Below are 25,945 nucleotides of genomic sequence, written 5' to 3'. Positions count from 1 at the left end.
AGGGAAGCAGGCAGTGGGGGCAGCATTCGAGGACTGCGGTCAGATGGGCAAGTCCACATCTTACCCCCCACGCCCCGTCCCCACCAGATGCCCTCAGACCTGCTGTTAAGCCTGCTTTTCCACAGCAGGGAAAGGGTGGGACTCGGGAGACCAGAGATTCACCCTGAGTGAGGCCGGAGGGGGTGGGAATCTTGTTTGCTGCAACACCAGGAATGTCACAGGACAGGGAACACAGACCCAGAGTTGAGAGGTTCTGCGGACTCCGCCACAGATCCCTTGGCTGGGTCCTTCCCTTTGCTTTCTGAACCAGGGAGGGAACCTGCGGAATCTCTGTCCATGCATTGCTGCTGTTGAAACCATTTCTTGCTAATTTTAGATGTCTTAAATTAGCATTGAATAGGTGTGAGACTCTACTCCTCCAGCCCCCCTCCCCCATCACTTTCTTAATATTTGTAACTGGGAGTGGCCTGTTAAAACACACATTTAGGGGCGCCTGGGTGGCTCAGCCAGTTAAGTAAGTGTCTGACTTCAGCTCAGGTCATGATCTCACAGTTCATGGGTTCCAGCCCTGTGTTGGGCTCTGTGCTGACAGCTCAGAACCTGGAGCCTGCTTCAGATTCTGTGTCTCCCTCTCTCTCTCTGCCCCTCCCCTGCTTGTGCTCTCTCTGTCTCTGTCTCTGTCTCTCAAAAATAAACAAACATTAAAAGGGGGGTGGGGTGGGGCGCCTGGGTGGCTCAGTCGGTTAAGCGTCTCAGGTCATGATCTCAGGATTTTTGAGTTCAAGCCCTGGGTTGGGTTCTGTGCTGACAGCTTAGAGCCTGGACCCTGCTTCAGATTCTGTGTCTCATTCTCTCTCTCTGCCCCTCCCCTGCTTGCACTCTCTCTCTCTCTCTCTCTCTCTCTCTCTCTCTCTCTCTCTCTCGGTCTCAAAAATAAATAAACATTAAAAACAAATAAAAATACACACACACATTTAAATGTCTTAGGGGAGCATTTTTTTTTAAAGAACAGATGCCTGGGCCCCACAGTAGAGAGAGTAAATAAAAATCTCTGAGAATAGGCCCTGGGCATCGGTATTTTTGAAAGTCACAGGTGGTTTTAAGGTACAGCCAAGGGTGAGAGTGGCTGCTTTAACAATCACATAAAGGGTTCCTTACAGCAGGGGACAGAAACCTCAGATTCCCAAAACAAGGACCCCATAAAATTTAGTTAGGAAGCCCGTTACTCATAATAAAAATCAAATAGCTAATGTGCGTTCAACATCAGAATTTAAAGCCAGCTTGAACAGAGCTAGATACAAAGGCTGGTGGCAGACACATTCGTGTGTATATGAAGTATTTTTTTACAAAAATAGAAATTCTTGGGGCACCTGGGTGGCTCAGTCGGTTAAGCATCCAATCCTTTTTTTTTTTTTTAATTTTTTTTTTTTTTAACGTTTATTTATTTTTGAGACAGAGAGAGACAGAGCATGAACCGGGGAGGGTCAGAGAGAGGGAGACACAGAATCCGAAACAGGCTCCAGGCTCTGAGCTGTCAGCACAGAGCCCAACGCGGGGCTCGAACTCACGGACCGCGAGATCATGACCTGAGCCGAAGTCGGCCACTTAACCGACTGAGCCACCCAAGCACCCCTAAGCATCCGATTCTTAATTTAAACTCAGTTCATGATCTCACGATTTGTGAGGTTTGTGAGTTTGAGCTCCTCGTGGCAGTGCAGAGCCTGCTTGGGATTCTGTCTCTCACTCTCTCTCTCTCTCTCTCTCTGTGTCTCTCTGTCTCTCTCTCTCTCTCTGTGCCCTTCACCTGCTATCTCTTTCTCTCAAAATAAACATTTAAAATATTTAAAAATAAATAAAAATGAAAAAGAGAAACTCTAAAAGCAGAATCACAAGGCTTCTGCAGTTAGATTTGTCTAGTCCAGCTGTATGCATGCTTCACCTTAGCCCAAACTGAAAACATTTGGTAACTTTCTCTCTTTGCTTGGAACTCACATAAGTCTGCTTTTCTTGAGTGCTGAGCTTCTAAGTTCTGGGTACTTTCTACTTGCCTCAAGTAGACACTTCAAGTGTGTTTGTTTTCTAACCAATGTCTTCTGGATTGGAAAGAAGCTGGGAAAATCAGTTTGCAATGGAACATCCATAAAGTCTTAATCAAAAGGAATGAATCTCTATGGGTTGAATTCAGCAACTCTGACAGGATAATAGGGGAAATATTTTGAGGCTCAATGACTTTCCTTATAACACTCAAATACACCTTGCAGGCAGTTGCTTCTTTGGCTGTAGGCAAAGTTGACTCAGCTTCCTTTATGATCTCTGGAACCCCAGCCCCTTCTTTTTTGCTTCCTGAGGGCCCATGGAATGTCTCACAGGCACTCATGAGTGACCCAGGTTGTGTCATGCCCAGTCTCCTGTGTCTAGGCATGGACCCTTCTTCCTCCACAGAGCCAGATGGCCTCCATAGGTACCCCAGGTGATCTTTAAACGCCCCCCCCCCCCCACGCACACACACAGGCTACCCAACAGAAAGACTGACAGACACATGTACCCCTTTAATTATAGGAGAAAAGTCAGTGTCTGGAACTGAGGTGAGTGAGTAGCTCAGTTTTCTACATTTGGTATCCAAAGACAGAATATGTTGGGAAGCCAGAGTCAGACCATCTTTTACCCTTGTGTCAAGATCATTGTCTGATCTGGGCAAAAATGTATCCGGTCGACTCCCAGCTTGCCCAGAGTTAAGCCCTTTGCCAGCTGCAGTCCAGAATTGCTTTGCCTTTGGCTTCTCTTTTTTGCATCCATCCTTGGCCTGCAGTTGACTGGAAGAGGGGTGAGCCCTAGACCCCCTTTTCTAACAGGCTGAATTGCCAAAAACTGCTATCTTTTTCTTCTCCCTGGCCTGAAGGAAGGATGGGGTGAGTCATCTTCATGGCAAGCTCAGGGAAGAGGTTAGCTTCCCTCAACAGTGGGGAACAAAGAGGTCCCATGGCTCCCCTTCAGAAGGAAATGAGAGTAGGATCGACCTGGAGTGGGATCAGGACAGGAAGTCCTGACAGTGACCATTTTTTCCATGGTATCCAGGCCTTCCTTGGGCTGTGCGTCTTATCAGGAGGGCTTGTCAGACCAGTTCAAACACAGTATCAGATGCATTTCCTTTGGTAGTTTTGTTTTCCTAAAAAGCATACTATAAAGTTTTAAGATTACTCTTGTACACGTACTTGTATATATACATATATTTTTCTATGTAAACTGTGAAAGTTATATTTGCTATAAAACATTTAAGCAATAAGAAAAAAGAATAAGATGAAACATGAAAATTTACTGCATACTGTCTCCCTCCTTAAAGGCAATCCCTGTTTGGTATATATTCCAAATAGCCTCAGACTTTCTTCTTTGCCTGTAATATGTTTGCTTGTTTGTTTACAGAAGTGGAAACATGCTATCATAATTGAACACTCGTTTGTGAGAATAATTCTGTGGGGGACCTACATAGTCCTACTGTTTCTTTGCATGGATTGCCTTCATTTGTTTAACAAATTACCTGTTTTTGAGCCATTGGTTGCTTCTGAGTTTAGCCACTACAAGCACTCTGGGTCACTTGTTCCAATAGTTCTGTAAGATAAATTCCCAGAAGTGCAATTGCTAGATTAAAATAGATTTCAAAGCCAAATGGATATTGAATATATTTGTGCCCAGTGACGTATAATTTAAAAATGAGATCCTGATGCTCAGCCTTAAAAACAAAAACAAAAACAAAAAACAACTGTAAAATGTATTATTACCTCTCTCTCCCTTAACCCAAGCATTACCACCCCAGCTCCCCACTGAATTTACTCTGAATTTCTATGTAAGTTAATACAAAAATTAAAATTCATAGTGTGGTACATTCATAGAGGCAATCTACTATTTTGAGTTATATTAAATTTAAAAAGGCAATATATTAACATTATGATCTCTAGGAGATTTTTTATGTTTTGTAGTTTGTGATCCAAAAAACCGTCTTAATTTTTGTCTCTTGCTGTTGGTTTCATGTTCCCACAACCTCGATCCCACATAATCACGATTCCACATATTGTGTAGGCGGGAACCTGGGATGGGTGGGGTGGGTTACACACAAGAGTCAACCCAGTGCAGTAATCTAAAGTACCTCCCTCTTTCTCCCTCATTCTTGCTTCTCGGGGAAAAAATGTAGTCAGGGTTGTGTTTGACTTAGCAGCAAGTTCTCTGCAAATTCACTATGGGGAATGGATAGGGGAACCATAAGATACAAACCGGGCCACTTTGAAAGTAAAAAGGGAGCACTTAGGATAAGTTGTTGGGGCGCCTGGGTGGCTCAGTCAGTTAAGCAGCTGACTCTTGATTTTGGCTCAGGTCATGATCTCACAGTTTCATGAGTTCAAACCCACGTTGGACTCTGTGCTGACAGCGAGGATCATGCTTGAGATTCTCCCTCTCTCCCTCTCTCCCTCTCTTTCTCTGCCTCTCTCTCTCTCTCTCTCTCTCTCTCTCTCTCAAAATAAATAAATAAACAAAATTTTTTAAAAAAAAGGTAAGTTGTTAATTGATCTACAACAGGCCTGCCCTGGGACTATCCCTGGAAACTGCAACTTGCGGACGCCCTGGGAAAGGGTGAGAGTTGGCCATTATCTGTCCGTTCTCCCTGCTGGTCCAGGGGCATTGACACAAGCAGAAATGAGTTTGCACCATCCCTCTGCCCCCCAGCCTTTCTTAGCCCCCCTAGAGTAGAGCCCGAAGCGCAGGGAAGGAGGAGGGGTCAGCTGGATAACCCGGTGCTACGTGTGAACTTCTCATTCCCACTAAAGGAGTCAGAGGAGTTGGACACTCCTGTCCCTGCCTACCCCCAGCTCACCATGGGGAAAAAAAAAAAATCACGACTGCCTTTTCTCAGCAAATTGGAACCATTAAAGCAGGACACTTCTATCATTTTGTCTGTGCTTTTCATGTCCCTGTGAATTACAGGCTCAACCTCCCTGGATGTCCTATTTGTATGGGATCAGCAAATCGGGATTAAAACTCGCCTTGCGTGGTCAGGGGAGATGTTAGTTGGGGGAGAAGCCACAGAGCACTGATCTGATCACTGGGCAGGGGTGACGGGGGCACCTGAGGTTTAGAACTTGCCTTCCCTACAGCTGGAGCAGGCCAGCTTCTCAGCCACAGACTCACCCAGGGTGGAGACTGGGAAGACACAGAGGAACTTCTCGAAGCAGCTTGCCGGTGCTCTGGGCTTCTCTGCCAGAAAACGTCTCCAGCTCTCTGGGGGCGCAGGGGGGCTCTCTGCTTAATACTCTGACTTGCGGGTGAGAGTGGTTCAGATGTGGAATGAAGTGTGTGGTCATCCAACCCCCAGCAAAGCTCCCCGGCATCTTGTGGCCACTGTCGTCCTTTACATCTGGCCCATTTCACCATCTGTGTTGGTGACAGGCAACAAACACAACAAACACACACAAGCTCCCAGGACATCAAAAAGAGACCAGTGCTCTCTGTTTACCCTCCAGCTGAACTGGTGCATCCAATGGGGTGAAAAAATGTCAGAGAAAATTAACCCCCTAATGCCTCCCAGAACATGGAGACTTAGAGGTCTCAGCAGTGCCGAGGGAGGGTCACAGAGGCTCTCCTTTCCCCTGAACCCTGGATAGCCCAGATCCCGGGCCTGGGGCAGAGAGGAGGGAGTTGGGGAGGGGGTCAAAGAGACAGCTTCTTTGGTTCAGGCTCCAGGTTCAAGCTGCCAACCTCCTGGAGGAAAAGAGAAGGAGGGGGTTTCAGGATGGGGACCTGGAACAGCAGGAAGAGCCCCCGGGGGCAGGTCCACCAGCAACAACCCCCCCCCCCCAAAAGTCCCTGAAATCTGGCTTCCTTCCCTAACCCTCTGCTGAGACCTTATCCTAAGTTTCTAATGAAGCCCGTTCACTGTTCTTTAGCTCCCTAGTGTATGCGACACCCTGACCCAGGTCAAGGTTGATGGAGAACTGATGTGCACTGATACACTGTCCACTTGTCAGAATGGCTAATGCTTCTGAACCACTTAGTAAGCAGTCACTGCCCAAGCTCCCAGTGTCCCACATTCCTGGGAACCCCAACCGCCCCAGATCCAGCCATCACAGGGTTCACCATAAGGCCAATTCTCATTGGCTGGTGTCCCAGCCACAGCTTTGTTAAGTACTCTGTGTATTGCCTCCCCACCTGAGACACCACAAGATTTTGGTTATTCTAATTATCTGTAGAAAAGGAGATCTTCACTGATTCATTTTCTTTTTCGTATTCAACAAGCATTTGTACCTTGCCCATAGTAGCCTAGTGTGGGTTAGGCACTGCAGAGGAATAAAAAGAAGCCCAACCCTCATGTCCTACCACTGTCTAGTTGGAAGGCCCAGATGAGGACACATAAAAAGAAACTGAGTCAGTGGGGCACCTGGGTGGCTCAGTGGCTTGGGCATCTGACTCTGGCTCAGGTCATGATCTCACGGTTCGGTTCGTGGGTTCAAGTCCCGCGTCGGGCTCTGTGCTGACAGCTCAGAGCCGGGAACCTGCTTTGGATTCTGTCTCCCTCTCTCTACCCCTCCCCCTGCTCACTTGCTCTTTCTCTCTCTCTCAAAAATAAATAAACATTGAAAAAATTAAAAAAAAAAAAGAAACTGAGTCAAGCTGAGTAACAAGGGCAATGTAAGAGTGCCCCGTGCCTATTTCTTCACTCTCTGCACTTTTCTCTCAGGGATCTCCTTCATGCTCACAGGTTCGTGGGCTCCCTCCCAGATTTACACCCCCAGGGGTGTTCTTTCACCAGACCCCTAAATCTTTCCCTCTGACTGCCTACTCCACACGGCTCCTCTTGAATGTGCCATTTTAACCCCATCATGTCCAAAAGAGTGTGTTTCTCCATTCTGTATTCTCTTTATTTTCCCAGGTGAGCAAGTCTTAACTCCTCCTCCTTCCTTTCAGGACATCCCCCAGTGTAAGCCCCCAAGCCATTCCATCTTCTCCTGGCTCACATCCCATCGGTCCCTGTGTCCCAGGTGGGAGTGTACCTTCCTGCTCTTGCCTCACCTGCAACCTTCTCCTTTCCCAGCTGTTGGAACCCAGTCTCCTCTTAAGGGCCACCAGGTCCGACCTCTTCTTTGAGGCAGTCTGTGGCCATTCCGACTTCCATTGCCCACCTCTGCGCTCCTCCAGTTTGTATTTGTTTGGTAACATCCACCACTGTAGTTCAAATTTAGTCCTTAAACTCGTGAACCGTATGTCAGTCATTCCCTGGACTAATCTTGTCGTTTGATCGCGAACAACTGCAGTCTTTTACTGCCATTCGGTTGTTTGGGTTTATAGCTGTTATTCCTCCCTCTAAGAGGCAGGGACCATCCCATATACTTGTGTATTTCCCAGCATCCCCCCACCACCCAGCACCTCACGCTCTTTGATTCATCTTACTGATTAAATTCAAATCTCTCCATGCTGGCCCAGATGAGCTAAATAAAGTCATAGGGGAAAGACCATTTCCCTTTCTCAAAACCTAGCTAAGTAAAAATGAACATGTTCCCAGGCATTGCACAACTTGCAAGTCCCAAACACCAGAGACAGATAGTAAACAAACAGAGCCAGGGCCTCGGAGTTCAGGGAGCCAGAAAACGGAGGGGGAGGGGAGTCAGGATGAGCCGGCTGTGCTGATCTCAGTGGGCTCCTCCTACTTTCATATCTAGCTCTGAAGCTGAGCCTGAGCACGTTCTGGTTCCTACTGAAAAGGAAAAGGGGTCAGCTCCCCTTCCAATGTCAAAACCAACTCACACAGATTACATTGTAACAGCAACTCCGTGCTTGGGAGGGTTTTGCACCTTTACCACACTTGCAGACAACTGAGGCTGGGTCAGTAGCCCTGCAGATGAGTTGAGGAGGTATTATTATCATCGACACAAGCTCCTGTGTTATTACTCCTGTTTGTATTATTTGGCAGAGTTAAGCTCGCTTTATTACAGAAGGGACGTGTGGAGCACTTTTTACAGGACATGTGCTGTGCTGAATGCTTTACAGGTGCATTCTCATTTAATCCTTACTTGCAGTCTTTCAAAATAGGTGCTACAGTTATCACAGTTTTACAGAGGAGAGGACTCAATCTTTGCAAAGTAACTTGTCCGAGGTCCCACAGCCTCAAGTGACAGAATGGGAATTTGAGCCTGGGTCTATTTGCAAACTCTTTGCTTTTAACCCCATCTCTCAAGGCCTTTCCCCGAACGGGGAGCTGTGGCAGAGAGGCCTGGGCCCCCTTCTCCCTCTCTGGGCTCGGGAGCCACGGTGCCGCCCCCGGGAAAGGGGGTGCGAGATGACGTCTTCCTCTAAGATTGCTGCCTTTTGTCCAAATGTGCTGGCCAGGAGCCAAGCTGGAAACTCTCTGCTCATGGAAAGAAAGAGAACAGAAGCCAGCAAAAGAGGGTGGGAAAGGGTCTGAGGGGGAGGAAAGGAAGAGGAGGGCAGGAATTAGGGAGAGAGGAGGTGGGAAAGTGAGGAGTTTGGGGCAGCACAGCTGGAGTCAGAGATGGGTGTCAGGAAGCAAATAAAATGCGCCTTTCAGGTGCATCCCTTCAAGTGGCTACCTCGTGGTGTGGTGCAGCAGCCAGCCCTGGGAGGCACAGGCCCCTGGGAGGCACAGGCCCCTGGGAGGCACAGGCCCCTGGGAGGCACAGGCCCCTGGGAGGCACAGGCCCGGGGGCTCTCCAGGTGCCCAAGGGTCAGGACAGATGGGGCAGGGGGCCCTGCCTCCCCTCCTCAGTATTACTGTTCGGTGAGGTCAGGTTACAGTGAACATCAGGAGAGCATTCAGAGGAAAAATAAGTCACAAAATGGCAGCCTGAGGGCTGCTTCTGGAAGTGGAAGAGAGCGCCAGGCAGTGCCTTGGTGCCAGGGTGTTCATGGTGGGCAGGAAGGAGATGGAGGGGAGGTAGGAGAGGGGATGGATGCTGGGTACTTGGAATAAAATCCAAGTAACACTTTTACTGAGTAGCTACTCTGTATCCAGGAGGGGAAGGTCTGTACCCCCCCACCCCCCCGCACATTTATTTGGGTGTTAGGCACTGGACTTTTGAATCTGACAACCTGGATTTATTCAGCATGCATGTGACCTTGGGAAAAACTTACTCCCTCCAGGCCTCAGTTTCCACATCTGTAAAGGGGAGGCAATAGTACGGTTGGTGTGAGGATTCAACAAAACAATCCATGTAGAATCTTGCCTAGAGAATAGTAGATGCTCAATAAACGTTAGCCATGCGTTCATTATTGCAGCTGGAAGTGGCAAACATGTGGACCTTGGGTAAAAAGTATTTAAATAATAGTCGAAGCACGCTTATTAGATGATCAAATGTAGATAAGTTAATAACTGCTCTAGAAATTCAGAAGAGCGGGGAAGAACTTTAGTTTGTGGGGTGGTCACAGTAGGTTCTGTGGAAATTTCAAACTAGATTTTGAGGGCTTGGTGGGAATATAATAGCAAAGAAAAGGGAGGGTGACAGCCAAGGGAAAGAACATGAACAGAAGTGTGGGGATGGGAACGTTCCAAATTGCTGAAGTGCAGGAGTATTTGCCACTGGACCAGCCTAGCTCCTCTTGCCCGCAGCGTAAACTTGGGCAACGTATTTCATTTACATCCACTTCAGCTGCAAAAACAGCTGATCGCCAGGATGCTGCATCCAATGGAAGGGCGTCTGGGCGTCACCTAACAGAGCCGCCCTCTCTGTCTGCGTCTGGGTGGTTTCTTGCTGGGTCCCTCCTCTCCGTGTTTCAGTGCCGTTCTTTCCCTGTTTGTTTACTTCTCAGTCTTTGTCTTTCTTTCTGATTCTCTGCCTCAACTTCTATCTTACCCTCAGTCTCCAGTTCATTTCTTTTAACCTGCTAACACGAAGTCTCTTTTCCTCCCTGGAATAGGGCAGGGAAGCTCTGAACACTGTATCTGTTCATTTGTCTTTTTATAAAAAGAAAAAGCAGGGGCGCCTAAGTGGTTCAGTTGGTTTAAGCATCCGACTCTTGATTTCGACTCAGGTCATGATCCCATGGTTCCTGAGATAGAGCCCCACGTTGCTGTTTAGGATTCTCTCTCCCTCTCTCTCTCTTCCTCCCTCCCTCCCTCCCCTGTGTGCATGTGCCCTCTCTCTCTCTCTCTCAAAATAAACAAATAACTTTAAAAAAGAAGAGGGGCGCCTGGGTGGCTCAGTCGGTCAAGCGTCCAACTTCGGCTCTGGTCATGATCTCACGGTCCGGGAGTTCGAGCCCCGCGTTGGGCTCTGTGCTGACAGCTTAGAGCCTGGAGCCTGTTTCAGATTCTGTGTCTCCCTCTCTGTCTGACCCTCCCCCGTTCATGCTCTGTCTCTCCCTGTCTCAAAAATAAATAAACGTTAAAAAAAGTTTTTTTAAATAAAAAAGAAGAAAAAGCATTCCATGGGAGCCAGTGGCTAAAGTTACCTCGCATCTGTAGGGCAAATGCTTTTGTTTTTGTCGCTGTTTAAAAATCTCTCAACATCCTAAGACCAAAAACATTTCTCACTTCTTAAAGAACAAAACAAAAACAAAACAAAACAAACACCAACCACCAAAAACCCACTAACCTCAGAAATCTCTCTGGGTTTCTGAAGAGGTGGGCTGACCAAGAAGAGAGGAGAACCACCTTCATCAAGAACACGGAACTAGTAGACCCAGGTTCTTCTTTCCATAGAAACAGGAGTCATCTGGGGAAAGGAAAGGAGTGTGGAGCTGGTGAGTGAGCCCTGGACGGGGCCACGAACCCTGGGTCCTGCTTCTGCCTTAGCCATCACCCAGCAGGGTGTCCAATAAGGTGAGCCACAAAACTCTTGGGCCACAGTGTCATCGTTTCTAGCCCCAGCTCCTCCCCACCCCCGCCGATCCGTCCCCTTTCTGTGTTCATATTTAGTAGCTTCTCCAAGCCAGGGGCCTTTCTGACTTCATTATGTGTCCCCTCCCCTTTTTTTCTTTGAATTTCCTCACTAGGCTGGGGCCTCCTAAAAGCACTGTCATTTACAGGCCGGATTCCCAGTACTGACTGGGTCACAAGGGTAGAATTGCTGAGGCCAGGAGGATGTGGAAGGCTGGGTCAGCCTGTGCAGGCGTCATTCCCAACAGGGTCCTGGGAGAAGGGGCTCAGCATTTCCTGAAAGGAAGTGACTCCCATAAATAGACAGAGGGATGGGAAAAGGATTCGTCCATCCCTTCCCTCCTGTCAAGTCAGCTCTTCCTTCTGTTGTCCAGACTATGCAAACTCTTGCAAATGTTTTTCATTCAAATGTGCCCCTGCGGGGGGGGGGGGGGGGATGTGATATCTGCTTTCTTGTATATATATCGCAGATCTAAAATAAGAACTGAAGAAGGCGTACGTGCCTTTTATTTGTTCATTTACCCACAGTAACCTCTCATCAGTCCATTCCAATAAAAAGCTGGAGTTTTTCTCAGTGGGGTTTTATTGGCAAGAAAGGAAGGAGAGTGTTCACCTTCTGATTCCATGTCCTATTTCAGGGTTCGTTCAAGGGTTCAGCAGCTCTCCTGTAATAAGGCTTATAATATGCTCTTCAGCTTCTTGGAAAGGTTAGGTCTCAGGATAACTTTACTAAGAAGTTTCCAGCACCTCCAGTGCCATGAAGAGTCTTCGCAGGGACAGAAAGGGACTTCTTGAGAGCTGCTCTTCTGACCCTCAGTCGTGTAACGGGAAAGATCAGAGAGCACCCAACCTCCTGCGCCAGGCTGGAGGCAAACCCAGTGGGGCTTGCCCAGCTTCAGCCATACGGTTGCAGATTCATGTTTAAAACTCATACATACAGTAGCTTTACTTTTTCGCTTTGGGAAAGTAGTTGAATATAGCAGCTGAACACAGATTGAACAGGACACTGCATGAAGATGTCTGGTGGCACCCATGGGCAGAAGTGCAGCCTAGCCTCAGGAGGCGACTGGATCCAGGGGGTGCCAGGCCATCTTTGCACTGGCATCATTCTCTCCAACAGCCCAGCCCTCCTTACTCCGCAGAGTGGAAGATGGCCACCTCACAGCATTCGTTTCTGTCTTCCAGGACACAGATAGACGCCACTCCCTAGGAGTGAAATCCGATTGGTCCGACTTGAGTCAGGCCTCCTCTGGAGCCAATCAGCTGTGGGTGGGGGTGGGCTCCTGACTCAAACATGGCTGCCAGTGACCCTGGGACCCTTCGAATGAAGGATGGGGCAGTTTGTAGAAAAAGGGAACTGCTTGTGAGGTAGGCAAGCTCGCATAGCGCCTGCCGAATCTACTACTTGGGTCATGTTTCTTTAACCATTTCGTGTTCATTTGTTTTACCATTGTATTCATAAGTATCCTAGTTTCTGGGATTCATTCGCTAAGTACTTTGCCAGAGATACTGCTTGTGAAGGAAGTAACGACATTCTAGAGCAAGGGCTCTGGGGCTAGACAGGTCTCTTTTAAAATCTAGGCGTGCCTGGGTGGCTCAGTCGGTTAAGCGTCGGGTCTCGGCTCACGTCATGATCTGGCGGTTCGTGAGTTTGAGCCCTACATCGGGCTCTGTGCTGACAGCTCAGAGCCTGGAGCCTGCTTCGGATTCTGTGCCTCCCTCTCTCTCTCTCTCTGCCCCTTCCCCATTCACACTGTCTCCCTCTCAAAAAAGAGTAAACGTTAAAAAAAACACAAACCCTTAAAAAATATATAAAAAGGGGGCGCCTGGGTGGCTCAGTCGGGTAAGCCTCCGGCTTCGGCTCAGGTCATGATCTCACGGTTCCTGGGTTCAAGCTCCGCGTCAGGCTCTGTGCTGACAGCCTGGAGCCTGGAGCCTGCTTCGGATTCTGTGCCTCCCTCTCTCTCTCTCTCTGCCCCTTCCCCATTCACACTGTCTCCCTCTCAAAAAAGAGTAAACGTTAAAAAAAACACAAACCCTTAAAAAATATATAAAAAGGGGGCGCCTGGGTGGCTCAGTCGGGTAAGCCTCCGGCTTCGGCTCAGGTCATGATCTCACGGTTCCTGGGTTCAAGCTCCGCGTCAGGCTCTGTGCTGACAGCCTGGAGCCTGGAGCCTGCTTCGGATTCTGTGCCTCCCTCTCTCTCTCTCTCTGCCCCTTCCCCATTCACACTGTCTCCCTCTCAAAAAAGAGTAAACGTTAAAAAAAACACAAACCCTTAAAAAATATATAAAAAGGGGGCGCCTGGGTGGCTCAGTCGGGTAAGCCTCCGGCTTCGGCTCAGGTCATGATCTCACGGTTCCTGGGTTCAAGCTCCGCGTTGGGCTCTGTGCTGACAGCCTGGAGCCTGGAGCCTGCTTCGGATTCTGTGTCTCCTTCTCTCTCTGCCCCTCCCCAACTTATACTCTGTCTCTCTATGTCTCTCAAAAAATAAATAAATGTAAAAAAAAAAAAAAAAGTTAAAAAAAAAGAAAAAAATCATGTACCTGTTGGTACATGATGCTAGATACTTAGATTCATCCTTCCTCCCCCATCCCACCTTCCTTCCTTTCTTTTTTTTGGTAATAGCTTTATTGAAGTATAATTCACTTACCATAAAAATTCATCCATTTAAAGCCTACAATTTCATGGTTTTTAGTGTATTCACAAAGTTGTGCAACCACCACCACAGTGGTTTAGAATATTTTCATCACAGGGAAGAAGAAACCCATACTCCTTAGCAACCACTTATCTACTTTCTGTCTCTATAGCTTTCCCTGTTATAGACGTTTCATATAAATGGACTCATACGATATATGGGCTTTTGTGACTGGCTTGTTTTCATTTAGCATAATATTTTCAAGGTTCACGTTGTAGCAGGTATCGGGACTTTGTTACTTTTAGGGCTGGGCAATATTTCATGGTATGGATATACCACATTTGGGTTATCTCTTCATCAGTTGATGGCGTTCGGAGTATTTCCACTTTATGGCCATTCTGAATAATGCTGCGATGAATGTTAGCGTAGAAGAACATATGTGGACATATGTTTTCATTTGTCTTGAGCGATGCATTATTTCTGTAATTAGGTTTGCGAAGAGCTTAAATCAATGCCTGAGAGATCACCGGATGTAGCAGTGCTAATTTCTTTACCCTGACCTTCTCAAAGGTTATGAATGAAAGCTATTTCCTGCTTGCTGCCCTTAGAAGAAAGTCAGGCTCCCTAAAAGGCCTGACCCCTGGGGGTCAGACTCTGAGGTTACTGTCCCCAAGGGGTCCTGGCATCACCAATTAGCAGATTCTTGCATCAGGTTGTGAGAGGTCTCAATCCTGGGTGGTTCTAATTAAAGATACTGAGGGAGCAGATAAGGAGGTTTGAGGACCAAACTACAGAATTTGGAGTGGAGAGTTACGAATTCCCTATCCTGTCTCTTAAACAATCATGATTCTGGGCAAGTCTCTGAACCTTGATTTTCTCACCTTCAAAATGAGGATAACAGTAGTGCGTCTGGAAATTGGTGGGAGGGAGTGGACTTCTGTATGTTATCATGTGTGTATACTATGGGTGCTGCACAATGTATTGTAAGCTCTAGGGCTGTCCCAGAAAAAGTCAGATTTTTGAAAATCCACTGAAATCACAGTGGGTTCTGAAGGCAGTTGGAGCCCCTCTGGGGTTGGTGTTAACCGTTCAAGGCTGCAACCCATCATGTGAAACCCGTTCTTGCCTGCAGCTGGTTCTCTGGCTCAGAGAACGATGCGGGTTATCCTCCTTGCAGTTCACTACTTCTGCAAGCACATCGGATTTTCTCTTTTTAAGTAGGCTCCATGCCCAGCGTGGGGCTTGAATTCACGACCCTGAGACCAAGAATTATATTTTCTATTAACTGAGCCAGCCAGGCGCCCCAGGCACATCAGATTTGCGGGGTGATCTTACACGAACACCTTTGGACTGTTTGGTTATTCCAGCATCATTTATTTAAAAAGTCCATCTTTGGGGCGCCTGGGTGGCTCAGTCGGTTAAGCGTCCGACTTCAGCTCAGGTCACGATCTCGCCGTCCGTGAGTTCGAGCCCCGCGTCGGGCTCTGTGCTGACAGCTCAGAGCCTGGAGCCTGCTTCGGATTCTGTGTCTCCCTCTCTCTCTGCCCCTTCCCCATTCATGCTCTGTCTCTCTCTGTCTCAAAAATAAATAAAAACTTAAAAAAAAAATAAAATAAAATAAAAAAATAAAAAGTCCATCTTTGCCCTAGTGATTTAAGATGCCACCTTTATCATATATAAAGTTATTTTTTTTTTAATTTTTATTTATTTTTGAGAGAGGGAGAGTCTAGACAGAGTGCAAGCAGGGGAGGGGCAGAGAGAGGGAGACACAGAATCCGAAGCAGGCTCCAGGCTCTGAGCTGTCAGCACAGAGCCCGACGCGGGGCTCGAACCCACAAACTCTGAGATCATGACCTGAGCCGAAGTCGGAGGCTTAACCCACTGAGCCACCCCATCACCCTTGCCATATATAAAGTTCTATGTGTGGTTAGGTCTAGCCTTTCTATTTTGTCCCACCAGTGTATTTATCTATTCTTATAGCGGTACCACACTGTTTTAGTTACAGAAGCTTTAGAGTATGTTTTAATATATGATCGTGGTCCCCAAACCCCACCTCCCCACACACATTCTTTTTTATTGTTCTTCTTTCATTTTTCATTTTATTTTTCTTCTTTCATTTTTCTTAGCTCTTCTTGCATGTCTGGTATTTAGGTTTTAAAGTTTTCATTGTCCTCCTGGGAGGTCCTGGTGGAGGATCAGAGTGGGTTGGGGGTTGAGTTGTCTTTTGCACCTGGCTGTGCTTACTTACTTTACTAAACTGGTTTTGTAAGATTCTGTTTTCTTTCAAATTCATGAGCATTTAAGACTTCTAGTGCCTCGATAGAACTTACTTTCCCTAAACCTTCCAAACAGCATTTTAAAGCAGTCTTTAATAGAGTGTTAGAACTTGGTAAACTTGGATGAAGGGTTTATAAGACTTTTCTGTAATATTCTGGCAACTGGGGGCACCTGAGTGGCTCAGTTGGTTAAGGTCCAGCTCTTGATTTCAGCTCAGGTCATGATCTCAGGGTTTATGGGTTTGAGCCCCGCATTGGGCTGCACAGACAATGCAGAGTCTGCTTGGGATTCTCTGTCTCCCTCTCTCTCTGCGCCTCCTCCATGCATGTGTGTGCCCCTTCTCTCTCTCCCTCTCTCTCTCTCTCTCTTTCTCAAATAAATAAAAAAGTATTCTGGCAATTGTTCTTCAAACTTGAAATCATTTCTGAATAAAAAAAATCTGTAAGGTCATTAGGCTTAGGGTAATATCTTAGTAAAAGCTTTCAGAAAACCTGCACAAATTGTATTCACAGATTCTGCCTTGGTTCACATGTTGATTGACCCCTGCAGTGGAATCCAGCCACTCAGTTCAGTGTAACCTCCTTATGGAATCGGTGCTGCTTTTCATTCAGTGGTTTGTGCCTCTTTAAGTGTTTAGTCATCCTGAGATTATGCAAACATCTATGCAAAGGAAATTCAGCCCATCCTTCAAGCCCAGGCCCACAAAGGATCTTGCCTTCACTCTTTTGTATCAGAGACACTCTTGTGCGTCCTTCCCTCCAGCTTTATTGAGATATAATTGACCTACAACATTCTGTAAGTTTAAAGTATGCAACATGATGATATGATATACGTATACATTGTGAAGGTTAGTTAACACATCTGTCACCTCACAGTTAACTTGTGTGTGTTTGCAGTCAGAACATATAAGACCTACTCCTTTAGCAACTTTCAAGTGCATAGTACAGTCTTGCTATGTGCATCTTCTTTCCTGTACAAGAATGAAAACTCTCAGAGGGCAAATCAATCTCTTTATTTTATATTTCTCTCAGGCTTCTCTCTCGGTTTCCCTTGCAAAGCAGACACAACTATTAGTTGGAAGAATGAATTATAGGATTATTTTCCTGTTAACCATATGTTTCCATATAATCTCTCTTTGGACCCAGGGCAACATCTGTACTGGGAAGTGGCAGGCCAGAATACAAGTCTTGGTGGTCACTCAGGGAAAGGCGGTAATGAGAACAGTGTCACTTACCCTTTCATTTAGGAGGTAGCTGTGCCATAACAAAACAAGTGCTGGACTGATGGGTTCGGGCCAGCCCAGTGCCCAGCCACACTTGTGGCCATAAGGCAACCAGAGCCTTTTAAGGGGCGCCACAGGGCAGACTCAGACACCCACAGACAACAGGGTTTACATGTTCCCCATTATTTGTGACATTAATAGTAATGTGTGCTTATTATAGAAAGTTTGGAAATCTGTTTTTTGTTGTTGTTGTTGAATTGTAGGTAAGTATAGAGAATGGGAAAAAAATCATCCCAAGTTTCTTACTCAGTGACAACTGTTAATCATTTGTTACATTTACTTACAGTCATTTTCTTACACAGTTTTGGAAATTCCTTTTAAGTTTATTTATTTCGGGTCGGGGGGGAAGGAGGGAGAGAATCCCAAGCAGGCCCTGTGCTGTCAGTGCAGAAACCATCACGGGGCTTGAACCCACAAACGTGGAGATCGTGACCTGAGCTGAAATCAAGAGTGGTCGCTCAACCCCCTGAGCCACCCAGGTGCCCCTTTTACACAATTTGGAATAGGAATAGATTCTTCCTCCTCTTTTTTTTTTTAATATCTTATTCATATTGGACACAATATTTTTAATTTATTTTTTTAAATAAGAGCTTTATTGGGATATTTCACATACAGTACAGTTCACCCGTTTAAAGGGTACAGTTTAATGGGTTTTGGCATATTTATAGAGTTGTGCAACCATCATCACAATCAATTTTAGGACATTTTTATCACTTTAGAAAGAAACCCCCAGCGCCCGGGTGGCTCATTCGGGTAATCATCGATTTTGGCTCAGGTCATGATCTCACTGTTCATGGGTTCAAGTCCTGCATCGGGCTCTGTGCTGACAGCTCAGAGCCTGGAGCCTGCTTCAAATTCTGTCTCCCTCTCTCTCTGCCCCTCCCTTGCTCATTCTCTGTCTCTCAAAAATAAGTAACATTTAAAAAAATTAAAAGAAAGAAAGAAACCCCATACCCATTAGCAGTCACTCCTCTTTTTCTTGCCATATGCACCCTTGACCTAGGCAACCACTACTCTCCTCTCTGCCCTTACAGAATGGTAGTCTCCTTGAACATAATTTCATGTGCTCTATGATAGTCCGTCAAATAGCTATATTATAGTTTATGTTACCATTATATGGTCTGACATTTGAGTTATTTATACACCCGGGCACCCCATTTAGGATTATTTCTTAGGATAGATTCTCCAAATACAGAAGTATATCATCACAGACCATTAAAAAAAAAAAAAAAAAAAGAGACCCACAAAAACGTTCAGTCTCCCTCCCAGCTCACTCAGCAAGCTGAGTGACGAAATTCGGCATGGCTGCAAAGCAGTGTAAAACAGTTGTTGATTTTGAAGAGCTAAAGGAGACAGACACTGAAAACAATGAGCTAGAGTCTGTTTCTAGACTGAATGAGATAGCATGAAGCCACAGTTGTCGCATAAGAAGCACCAGATTTGGGTTCAAAACCTAGACCCGTTCCTGGCTCACTCATGAGTTGTTGTATGAACTTGAACAAATGACCTAACCTGATTGAGCCTCTATTTCCTATCAGAAACATGGTAGGCACTTTGGGATTGACTTCTGTAGAGGTTAGAAGTAAGAAGCGGCTTCTGGTGTAGCCCAGAATAGAGAGAAAGAAGAGCAAGTTTAAATATTTGGGAGTTGAGGGGCGCCTGGGTGCTCAGTCAGTTAAACGTCCGACTTTGGCTCAGGTCTTACATGATCCCGTGTTCATGAGTTCGAGCCCCACATCAGGCTCTGTACTGACAGCTCTGAGCCTGGAGCCTGCTTCAGATTCTGTCTCCATTTCTCTCTGCCCCTCCCCCACTCACGGTCTCTCTCTCTTTCTCTCTCTCTCTCTCTGTCTCAAAAATAAAAATAAACATTAAAAAAATATTTGAGAGTTGAAAGAAGTTGGAACCTGACTCCTCCCAGTTTGGTGACCTCTAATACACAAAAGAAACAAAAAAAGCTTAATTTTTGTTTTAATGAGGATAATACCACTGCATTGCAGGTTTATTATTTTTTTAGTAGGCTCTCTGCCCAACGTGAGGTTCGAACTCAACAACCCCCAGATTAAGAGTCACGTGCTCTACCAACTGAGCCAGTACTTTTTTTCTTTCAAGAAAATATATTTACCAGAATTCAGATTCTTAAATCATATTTTGGCAGTGTGAGCATATTTCATAGCTTTTATAACTCATACTTTGATGATTTGTGGCAAACCCATAGGAACTTTTTCCACAGCGGTGACACGGGTAGTTCTCAAGCATTCCCCCGGGAGGGCTGGCAGCACTAAAACCTTACACACACTGTAGCTTAGTGCTCATATGCAAGATGGCCACCTAATTGTACTTTATCTCTTTTTACCTCGACAAAATACACAACCTAAAGGCAACATATGGAAGTATTTCTACATTGCGAGTGACGGAAAAAGCATGGGTTTGCAAATACTGTCAAGTGAAAATGTGTTTCCATTCTACTAAGGTGGCCAAATACATCTCTCTGTACATAAGAATGTTCTGCAGGTGTGAAACTCGGGTTTATGAAAGGAAGAATAAAAATCTTTAGCCGCCTCTGGCCACAGGAGCATCACAAAGTGTGTTCCTTCCTGCACTGTCAGGCTGTTCTGGCCACAAATTCCCAGTGGCTTCATTTGTCAGACAAACTGACAGGTGCAGGTCAGGCAAATACTGACCAAATTGTTAAAAGAAAATACCGTCAGTAACTGAGGAGTCAGACCCACAGAAAGTCTTAAAATGACTCAGATTGTGCTTTTGGGCTTGAGGCCTCCTTTAGCGTGAAAATGAGCTTTTCATTTTCAAATGCTCATTGGAGCATTTACCCCTGGGTTCAAGGGACAGAGGCAACTAACTGTGGGCTGATAACTCCTCCACCAGATTTTGGAGCTGCTCCGAAATAGGCGCAAACGGACACACTGGAGTGAAAGGCTGCCTTACAAAGGAGAGGCCATAGGAGAGTATTTCTGTTGCCGACTGACGATACAAGAGGCAGAAAGATAAATGTGGTTTAGCAGCTCTGACACTGTCCCATGACTTCCCTGGGGAGCTTAGAGATGCATATTCCTAGGCCCTCCTGGCAGTATGATTCACTCTGTCTGGGGTGGGGGCCAGATCTCCTCATGATCTGCAGTTGTTCCTGCTTTTTGTTTTTAACTTTTTTTTTTTAATGTGAAACCTCATGGTTTTTTTTTTCTTTTCTTTTCTTTTAATTTACATCCAAATTAGTTAGCATATAGTGCAACAATGATTTCAGGAGTAGATTCCTTAGTGCCCTTACCCATTTAGCTTATCTCCCCTCCCATGCCCCCTCTAGTAACCCTCTGATGTTCTCCATATTTATGAGTCTCTTATGTTTTGCCCCCTCCCTGTTTTTATATTATCTTTGTTTCCCTTCCCTTATGTTCGTCTGTTTTGTCTCTTAAAGTCCTCATATGAGTGAAGTCATATTATATTTTTCTTTCTCCGACTGATTTCGCTTAGCATAATACCCTCCAGTTCCATCCACGTAGTTGCAAATGGCAAGATTTCATTCTTTTTGATTGCCGAGTAATACTCCATTGTATATATACACCACATCTTTATCCATTCATCCATCGATGGACATTTGGGCTCTTTCTATACTTTGGGTATTGTTGATAGTGCTGTTATAAATATGGGGGTTGCATGTGTCCCTTCAAAACACCACACCTGTATCCCATGGATAAATACCTAGTAGTGCAATTGCTGGGTCATAGGGTAGTTCTATTTTTAGTTTTTTGACGAACCTCCATACTGTTTTCCAGAGTGGCTGCACCAGCTTGCATCCCCCCTGCTTTTTTTTAAGAGAGAGCGCTAGGAGAGAGAGGCAGAGGGAGAGGGAGAGAGAGAGAGAGAGAGAGAGAGAGAGAGAGAGAAATAGAGAGGGAGAATCCTAAGCAGGCACCACACAAAGTTCAGAGCCCAAAGTGGGGCTTGATCCCATGACCTTGGGATCCTGACCTGAGCTGAAATCAAGAGTTGGATGCTCAACCGACTGAGCCACCCATGCACCCCTTATAATGTATTTTTTGATGGAGATAATAACTCACATAAAATTTACCACTTAGAAGTGTACAGTTTTGGGCATCTGGGTGGCTCAGTCCATTAAGCATCCGACTCTTGGTTTCGACTCAGGTCATGATCTCACGGTTTGTGAGTTCGAGCCCTGCATCGGGCTCTGCACTAACAGTGCAGAACCTACTTGAGATTCTCTCTCTCTCATTCTCTCTCTGCCCCTCCCTTGCTCGTGCTCTCTCTTTCTCTCAAAATAAATAAGTAAACTTTAAAAAAAGTGTACAGTTTAGTGACTTGTAGTATATTCACTGTGTTGTACAACTGTCACCGAATATTTCTGTCATCCCCAAAAGAAACCCTTACTTACATATCGGCAGTCAGTCCCAACTCCCCTTCCCTCTATGGACTTGCCTACCCTAGACATTTCGTATGAATGGAATCATACAACCTGTAGTGAAGACTACCTGGCTTCACCAGACTGGTTCCCCAAGTGGCAGTGGAGGAAAGAGCAGACAGGCAGGCATGGGCAGGATCCTGGAGGAGCTCCTCTCCCCCTTCCTTTCCCTAGTGAGAGCATGCAAGCGCCCAAGTACGAGCAGGGGAGGGGCAGAGGGGAGGTGCCAAGCAGTCTCCAGGCTATCCGTGCAGAGTCTGATGCAGGGTTCGATCCCACAATCATGACCTGATCTGAAACCAAGAGTCGGACACTCATAACTGAGCCACCCAGGCACTCCAGAGATACTTAGGTTTTAATTAATGATTTCACCTTTTAGTACTCCAAGGTCCTTAAGGAAAGTGTTTTCAGAGATCAAGCTGGAACTTCAAGCTTAGTGGATTAACGTAAGGGAATTAAAAAAAATTTTTTTTTAACGTTTATTTATTTTTGAGAGACAGGGAGAGACAGACTGTGAGCGGAGGAGGGGCAGAGAAAGAGGGAGACACAGAATCTGAAGCAGGCTCCATGCTCTGAGCTGTCAGCACAGAACCCGATGCGGGGCTCGAACTCACAAACTGTGAGATGATGACCTGAACTGAGGTCAGACACTTAACTGCTTAACCGATTTAACCAAGGCGCCCCAACGTAAAAGAATTTTAAAATAATACAGGTTTTTGATCCGGTAATGTCAGTCTGGAGCAGTTACATTTTCTGTGGGCCTTTGAGACTGACCAGAAGCATCTCACTAAAAAATATATTCATGTACCACCCGTTATTTAGCTTCAGAATTTTGTCTAACATTTTAAATTGAATTAAAATGATCAGTACTAATTATTAGTACTAATTAAGCCCGTCTGATGAATGTCTCCATTGTATTTTTATGGAAAGCAATTGAGTGAGAAAATGTGTTTTTATTAGTCATACATTCATTATACCTCCTGGAAGCCAGTCTGGATCACAAGGCCAGATTGCCCAGGAAGAAATAAAGAATGTTGGGTTGCGTAAGAAATCACCTGAGGCCTTTGCTTTACTGTATTGAAATGCAGCTTCCAGGCCATTGCCCGGACAGTTGGTTTTGGTACATTGGACTGGTGCCCAGGAATCTACCTGTCTGACGAGGCCCCCGGTTCCCAGATTCCCAGTGAACCACACTTGAAATCGCTCCATCTTGCAATCCCAGACCTATAAAGTGATAGTGAAGTTATGGTAATTTTAAGTCAGAGAACTTCCCATCAGCAAATTAGGCTGGGCTTGTCACCTAACTAATGACTTTTAAACAACACAGGTGAAAAGGGAAGGGTCGTAGGTTTTTGGGGGCCGCATTTTCCATTCCTCTGTGAATTCAGAAATGCCAGCACGCTGATTGCTGAGTGGGGGACGTTCTTTGCCTTCTGAGTTCCAGCCCCTGAAGCTTCTTGGAATATGACATCAGCTATTTCTCCAAAGACCATGCGTTTAGCACTCGAAGCTGTTACTGCCCCATGGGAATCGTCTTCACTTCAGTACCGTATCAAGTGCTTCTTGTGACTTCAACCTCAGAGTCCATATGTGGTTCTCCACACAGGAGACACAGTGGCCTTTGTCCCTTTTGGAAAAGCTCTGGCTTTCTGGGAAGTATAGGGAAATTGTTCTCTTTGGGGAGAGCTGGATGCCAGGGCCGATAGTGACCCAAGCACAGTCCCGGGTGTTCTCCCTGAGGGCACACTCCCTGTCTTCCTCATCCTTGAGGCCCAGAGCGTCCTGCACAAAGCCTGGCACCTCGTTGTAGTGCCAGGGAAAGGGGGTGCCAGCTTGAAAGAAGAGGGTAGGTGGACAGAGCAGCTGCTCACGGGGAACAAGGCTGCATCCCTGCGGTCGGTCTGTGTGGAGGCAGAATGCAGGCATGAAGGGGGTGGCGGGGGCGGCCACTGTCCTTGCCATCTGACAGGCCTTGCGCCAGATTCAGGACAGAAGGGCAGTGTCTTTCAGTCCGGCCAAATGGAGAGGCTCCAGAGTTGTTTTTTTTTTTTTTTGAATTTTTTAAATTGTAGTATAGTGGACCAGAAGCTTTGTGGAACTTACGAGAGGGGCAATGAGTTCCTTCCTGTCTCTGAAAGGCCCTTCAGTGCTCTTTTCCATAACAGGAGAGGAGAATCCTGGGTCTGGCTATCTTAAAGAGCTGGGCTTGGGGCACCTCGGTGGCTCAGTTGGTTGAGTGTCCGACTCTTGATTTCAGCTCAGATCATGATCCCACAGTCGTGGAATCGAGTCCCACATTGGGCTCTGTGCTGAGCATTGAGTCTGCTTAAGATTCTTTCTCTCACTCTCTCTCTCTCTCCCACTCTCTCTCTCCCTGTGCTGCCTCTCCCCCACTTGTGCTTGCTCTCTCACTCATTCTCTAAGAATCTTAAAAAAAAAAAAAAAAAAAGAGCGGGGCTTGCTTCCAGCGTGGCCATCCCCCAAGCTGCAGGGTGCCACATGACTGGTAAGGGGCAGTTGAGGTCTGTGCGCAGGCCTGAGCCTCTTTCCTCCTCCCCAAACGCACACCTTCTTGGACCAGTCTGTTCCCTTCCTGTATTTTCAGCTCACCAGTCCTACTCTGCTTCTTTTTAATTTGTTACCCACACTCACTCTCCTTTTTCTCTTCCTCCTGCTGGCCTCCCTCTCCTTGTTCCCAGGAGTTATATGGATATCTTGAAGCCTAGCCCTTTGATTTCTTGCAGGAAGGGGATGCCCAGGCCAGGAGTTTGGGCAGCCCACCCTGTCACCTGGCAGATAAATTCTCCTGGAAGAGGGGATGGGAATTTCGGAACTTTAGAGGAATTCAGAAGAGGAAGTCCCTGGAGGGTCAGTGGGAAAAAAATATGAATCTCCAATATCTCAATACTCCTTGAAACTCTAGTCAAAGAGTTACCTCGTCCCCCTCGGGAGGGACGGGGACGAGGTAAATGAATTGCATAGCCCATCCTGTTGGCATTCTCTGATGGGCCTCATCTTCCAAACCACGTCCACCTGAGCAATGTCCATTTGTCCTCGTGTTGAGAGACCCAGAGTTCTATAGGGACTTGCTGTTGAAATCATACATTTTATTTTATTTATTTTTAATTTTCTTAACATTCATTTATTTTTTGAAAGACAGAACATGAGTAGGAGAGGGGCGGGGGGCAGGGGGGAGACACAGAATCTGAAGCAGGCTCCAGGCTCAGAGCCGTCAGCACAGAGCCTGACGTGGGGCTCGAACTCAGAAGCTGTGAGATCATGACCTGAGCCAAAGTCGGATGCTTAACAGACTGAGCCACCCAGGTGCCCCGAAATCATACATTTTAATCAGCCACTTCACTTCAGTTGAATGTCAGGCTCTGGCATATCGTGCAACCACCATGGCGCTGAGGCAGCTGCTTTGGTATCCACATGGTCCTGATTATTTTTCAGGTCTAAGGTGCCCCGTGGGGTTCCTGGGTTTGCCAGAACCACCTAGTTTCCCTTAGACAGATGACCCTAGGGGTTACATGTTTCCTCCCCTGGGTTTGCGGCCGCTGGGAGAGGTCCTTCCTGCGTGGTTCCCAAGCCAAGGGCACTGTGGGTGTGTGCTTCCCATGAGGGCCAGCGCAAAAGTACCTCTGTGCAGATGTTTCTGCTTTGGCACCTAGTTTATTTCTTGTTTCAAGTAAAGTAACAACTCATTTCTTCTTTGGGGACTTTTAGCTCATTACGGGTTCTTAGGCTGAAAGTGTCACGTTGAGCTGGTATCTGTTTTGCTTATACACACACACACACACACACACACACACACACACGAGATTGGCATGGGGTCTGGAGGTGAAGAGGTTGGTATGGGGTCTGAGTCCAGGTGGACCTCGGGATTCTGTGCCCTTGCGCCCTCCCCTGGGTCCGGGATTCTGAAGGGTGTGTTCCAGTCACACATACCCCCGCCCCACTCCGGGCTGGACTCTATCAGGGATAAATAGTTCAGGGTGTGGGCCCTAGATCTGCCGTGGTGACTCACCAAGTGTGCATCCCTGTTCCCCCAGGCGACTTGGAGCTCCTCTTGGTGCTGACATGATGACAGTGTGCAGGCCGGCCAAGGGCAGCCACAGCCAGACTGAAAACCTGAGCTACAAATTGGCTGACAAGTAAGAGTTTTTCTCCCCCGAGAGTGTAGGAATTGGCCTGGATTCTCAGTTTCCTTCCTTTCTCTGTCTCCTTTCCCTCCTCTCTGACCTCACTTCCTTGGACCAAGGAGGAGTTCTTTTCCCGGTCATTGTGATGCGCCTCCTGTACATCCTCCCCAAGGCGCTGCAGGACCTGAGGCCAAAGTGGTCAAGGGAAGGTCTGACTGATGTCCAGTTGTCAAGAGGACAGACGCATGGCAGCTTCAGGCCTCTCCCCGATACGCTTCCCAGCCCAGGATTTATT

General features: G+C 46.6%; 1 protein-coding gene across 3 annotated transcripts in view; it reads left to right on the top strand.

Annotated features, from left to right (window-relative positions):
• The window catches only part of DENND2A (DENN domain containing 2A), a 105,144-nt gene that overhangs the window by 3,096 nt on the left and 76,103 nt on the right, over positions 1-25,945 (top strand). For all 3 annotated transcript variants that reach the window (XM_043589716.1, XM_043589715.1, XM_043589714.1), the window contains exon 2: positions 25,561-25,662. In XM_043589716.1, coding sequence (XP_043445651.1) covers positions 25,561-25,662 — 102 coding nt within the window. The remainder of the gene's footprint in view (positions 1-25,560; positions 25,663-25,945) is intronic.

This window comes from Prionailurus bengalensis, chromosome A2, assembly GCF_016509475.1.
Source record: "Prionailurus bengalensis isolate Pbe53 chromosome A2, Fcat_Pben_1.1_paternal_pri, whole genome shotgun sequence".
NCBI lineage: Eukaryota > Metazoa > Chordata > Mammalia > Carnivora > Felidae > Prionailurus > Prionailurus bengalensis.
This window is presented reverse-complemented; position numbering and strand designations above follow the sequence as displayed.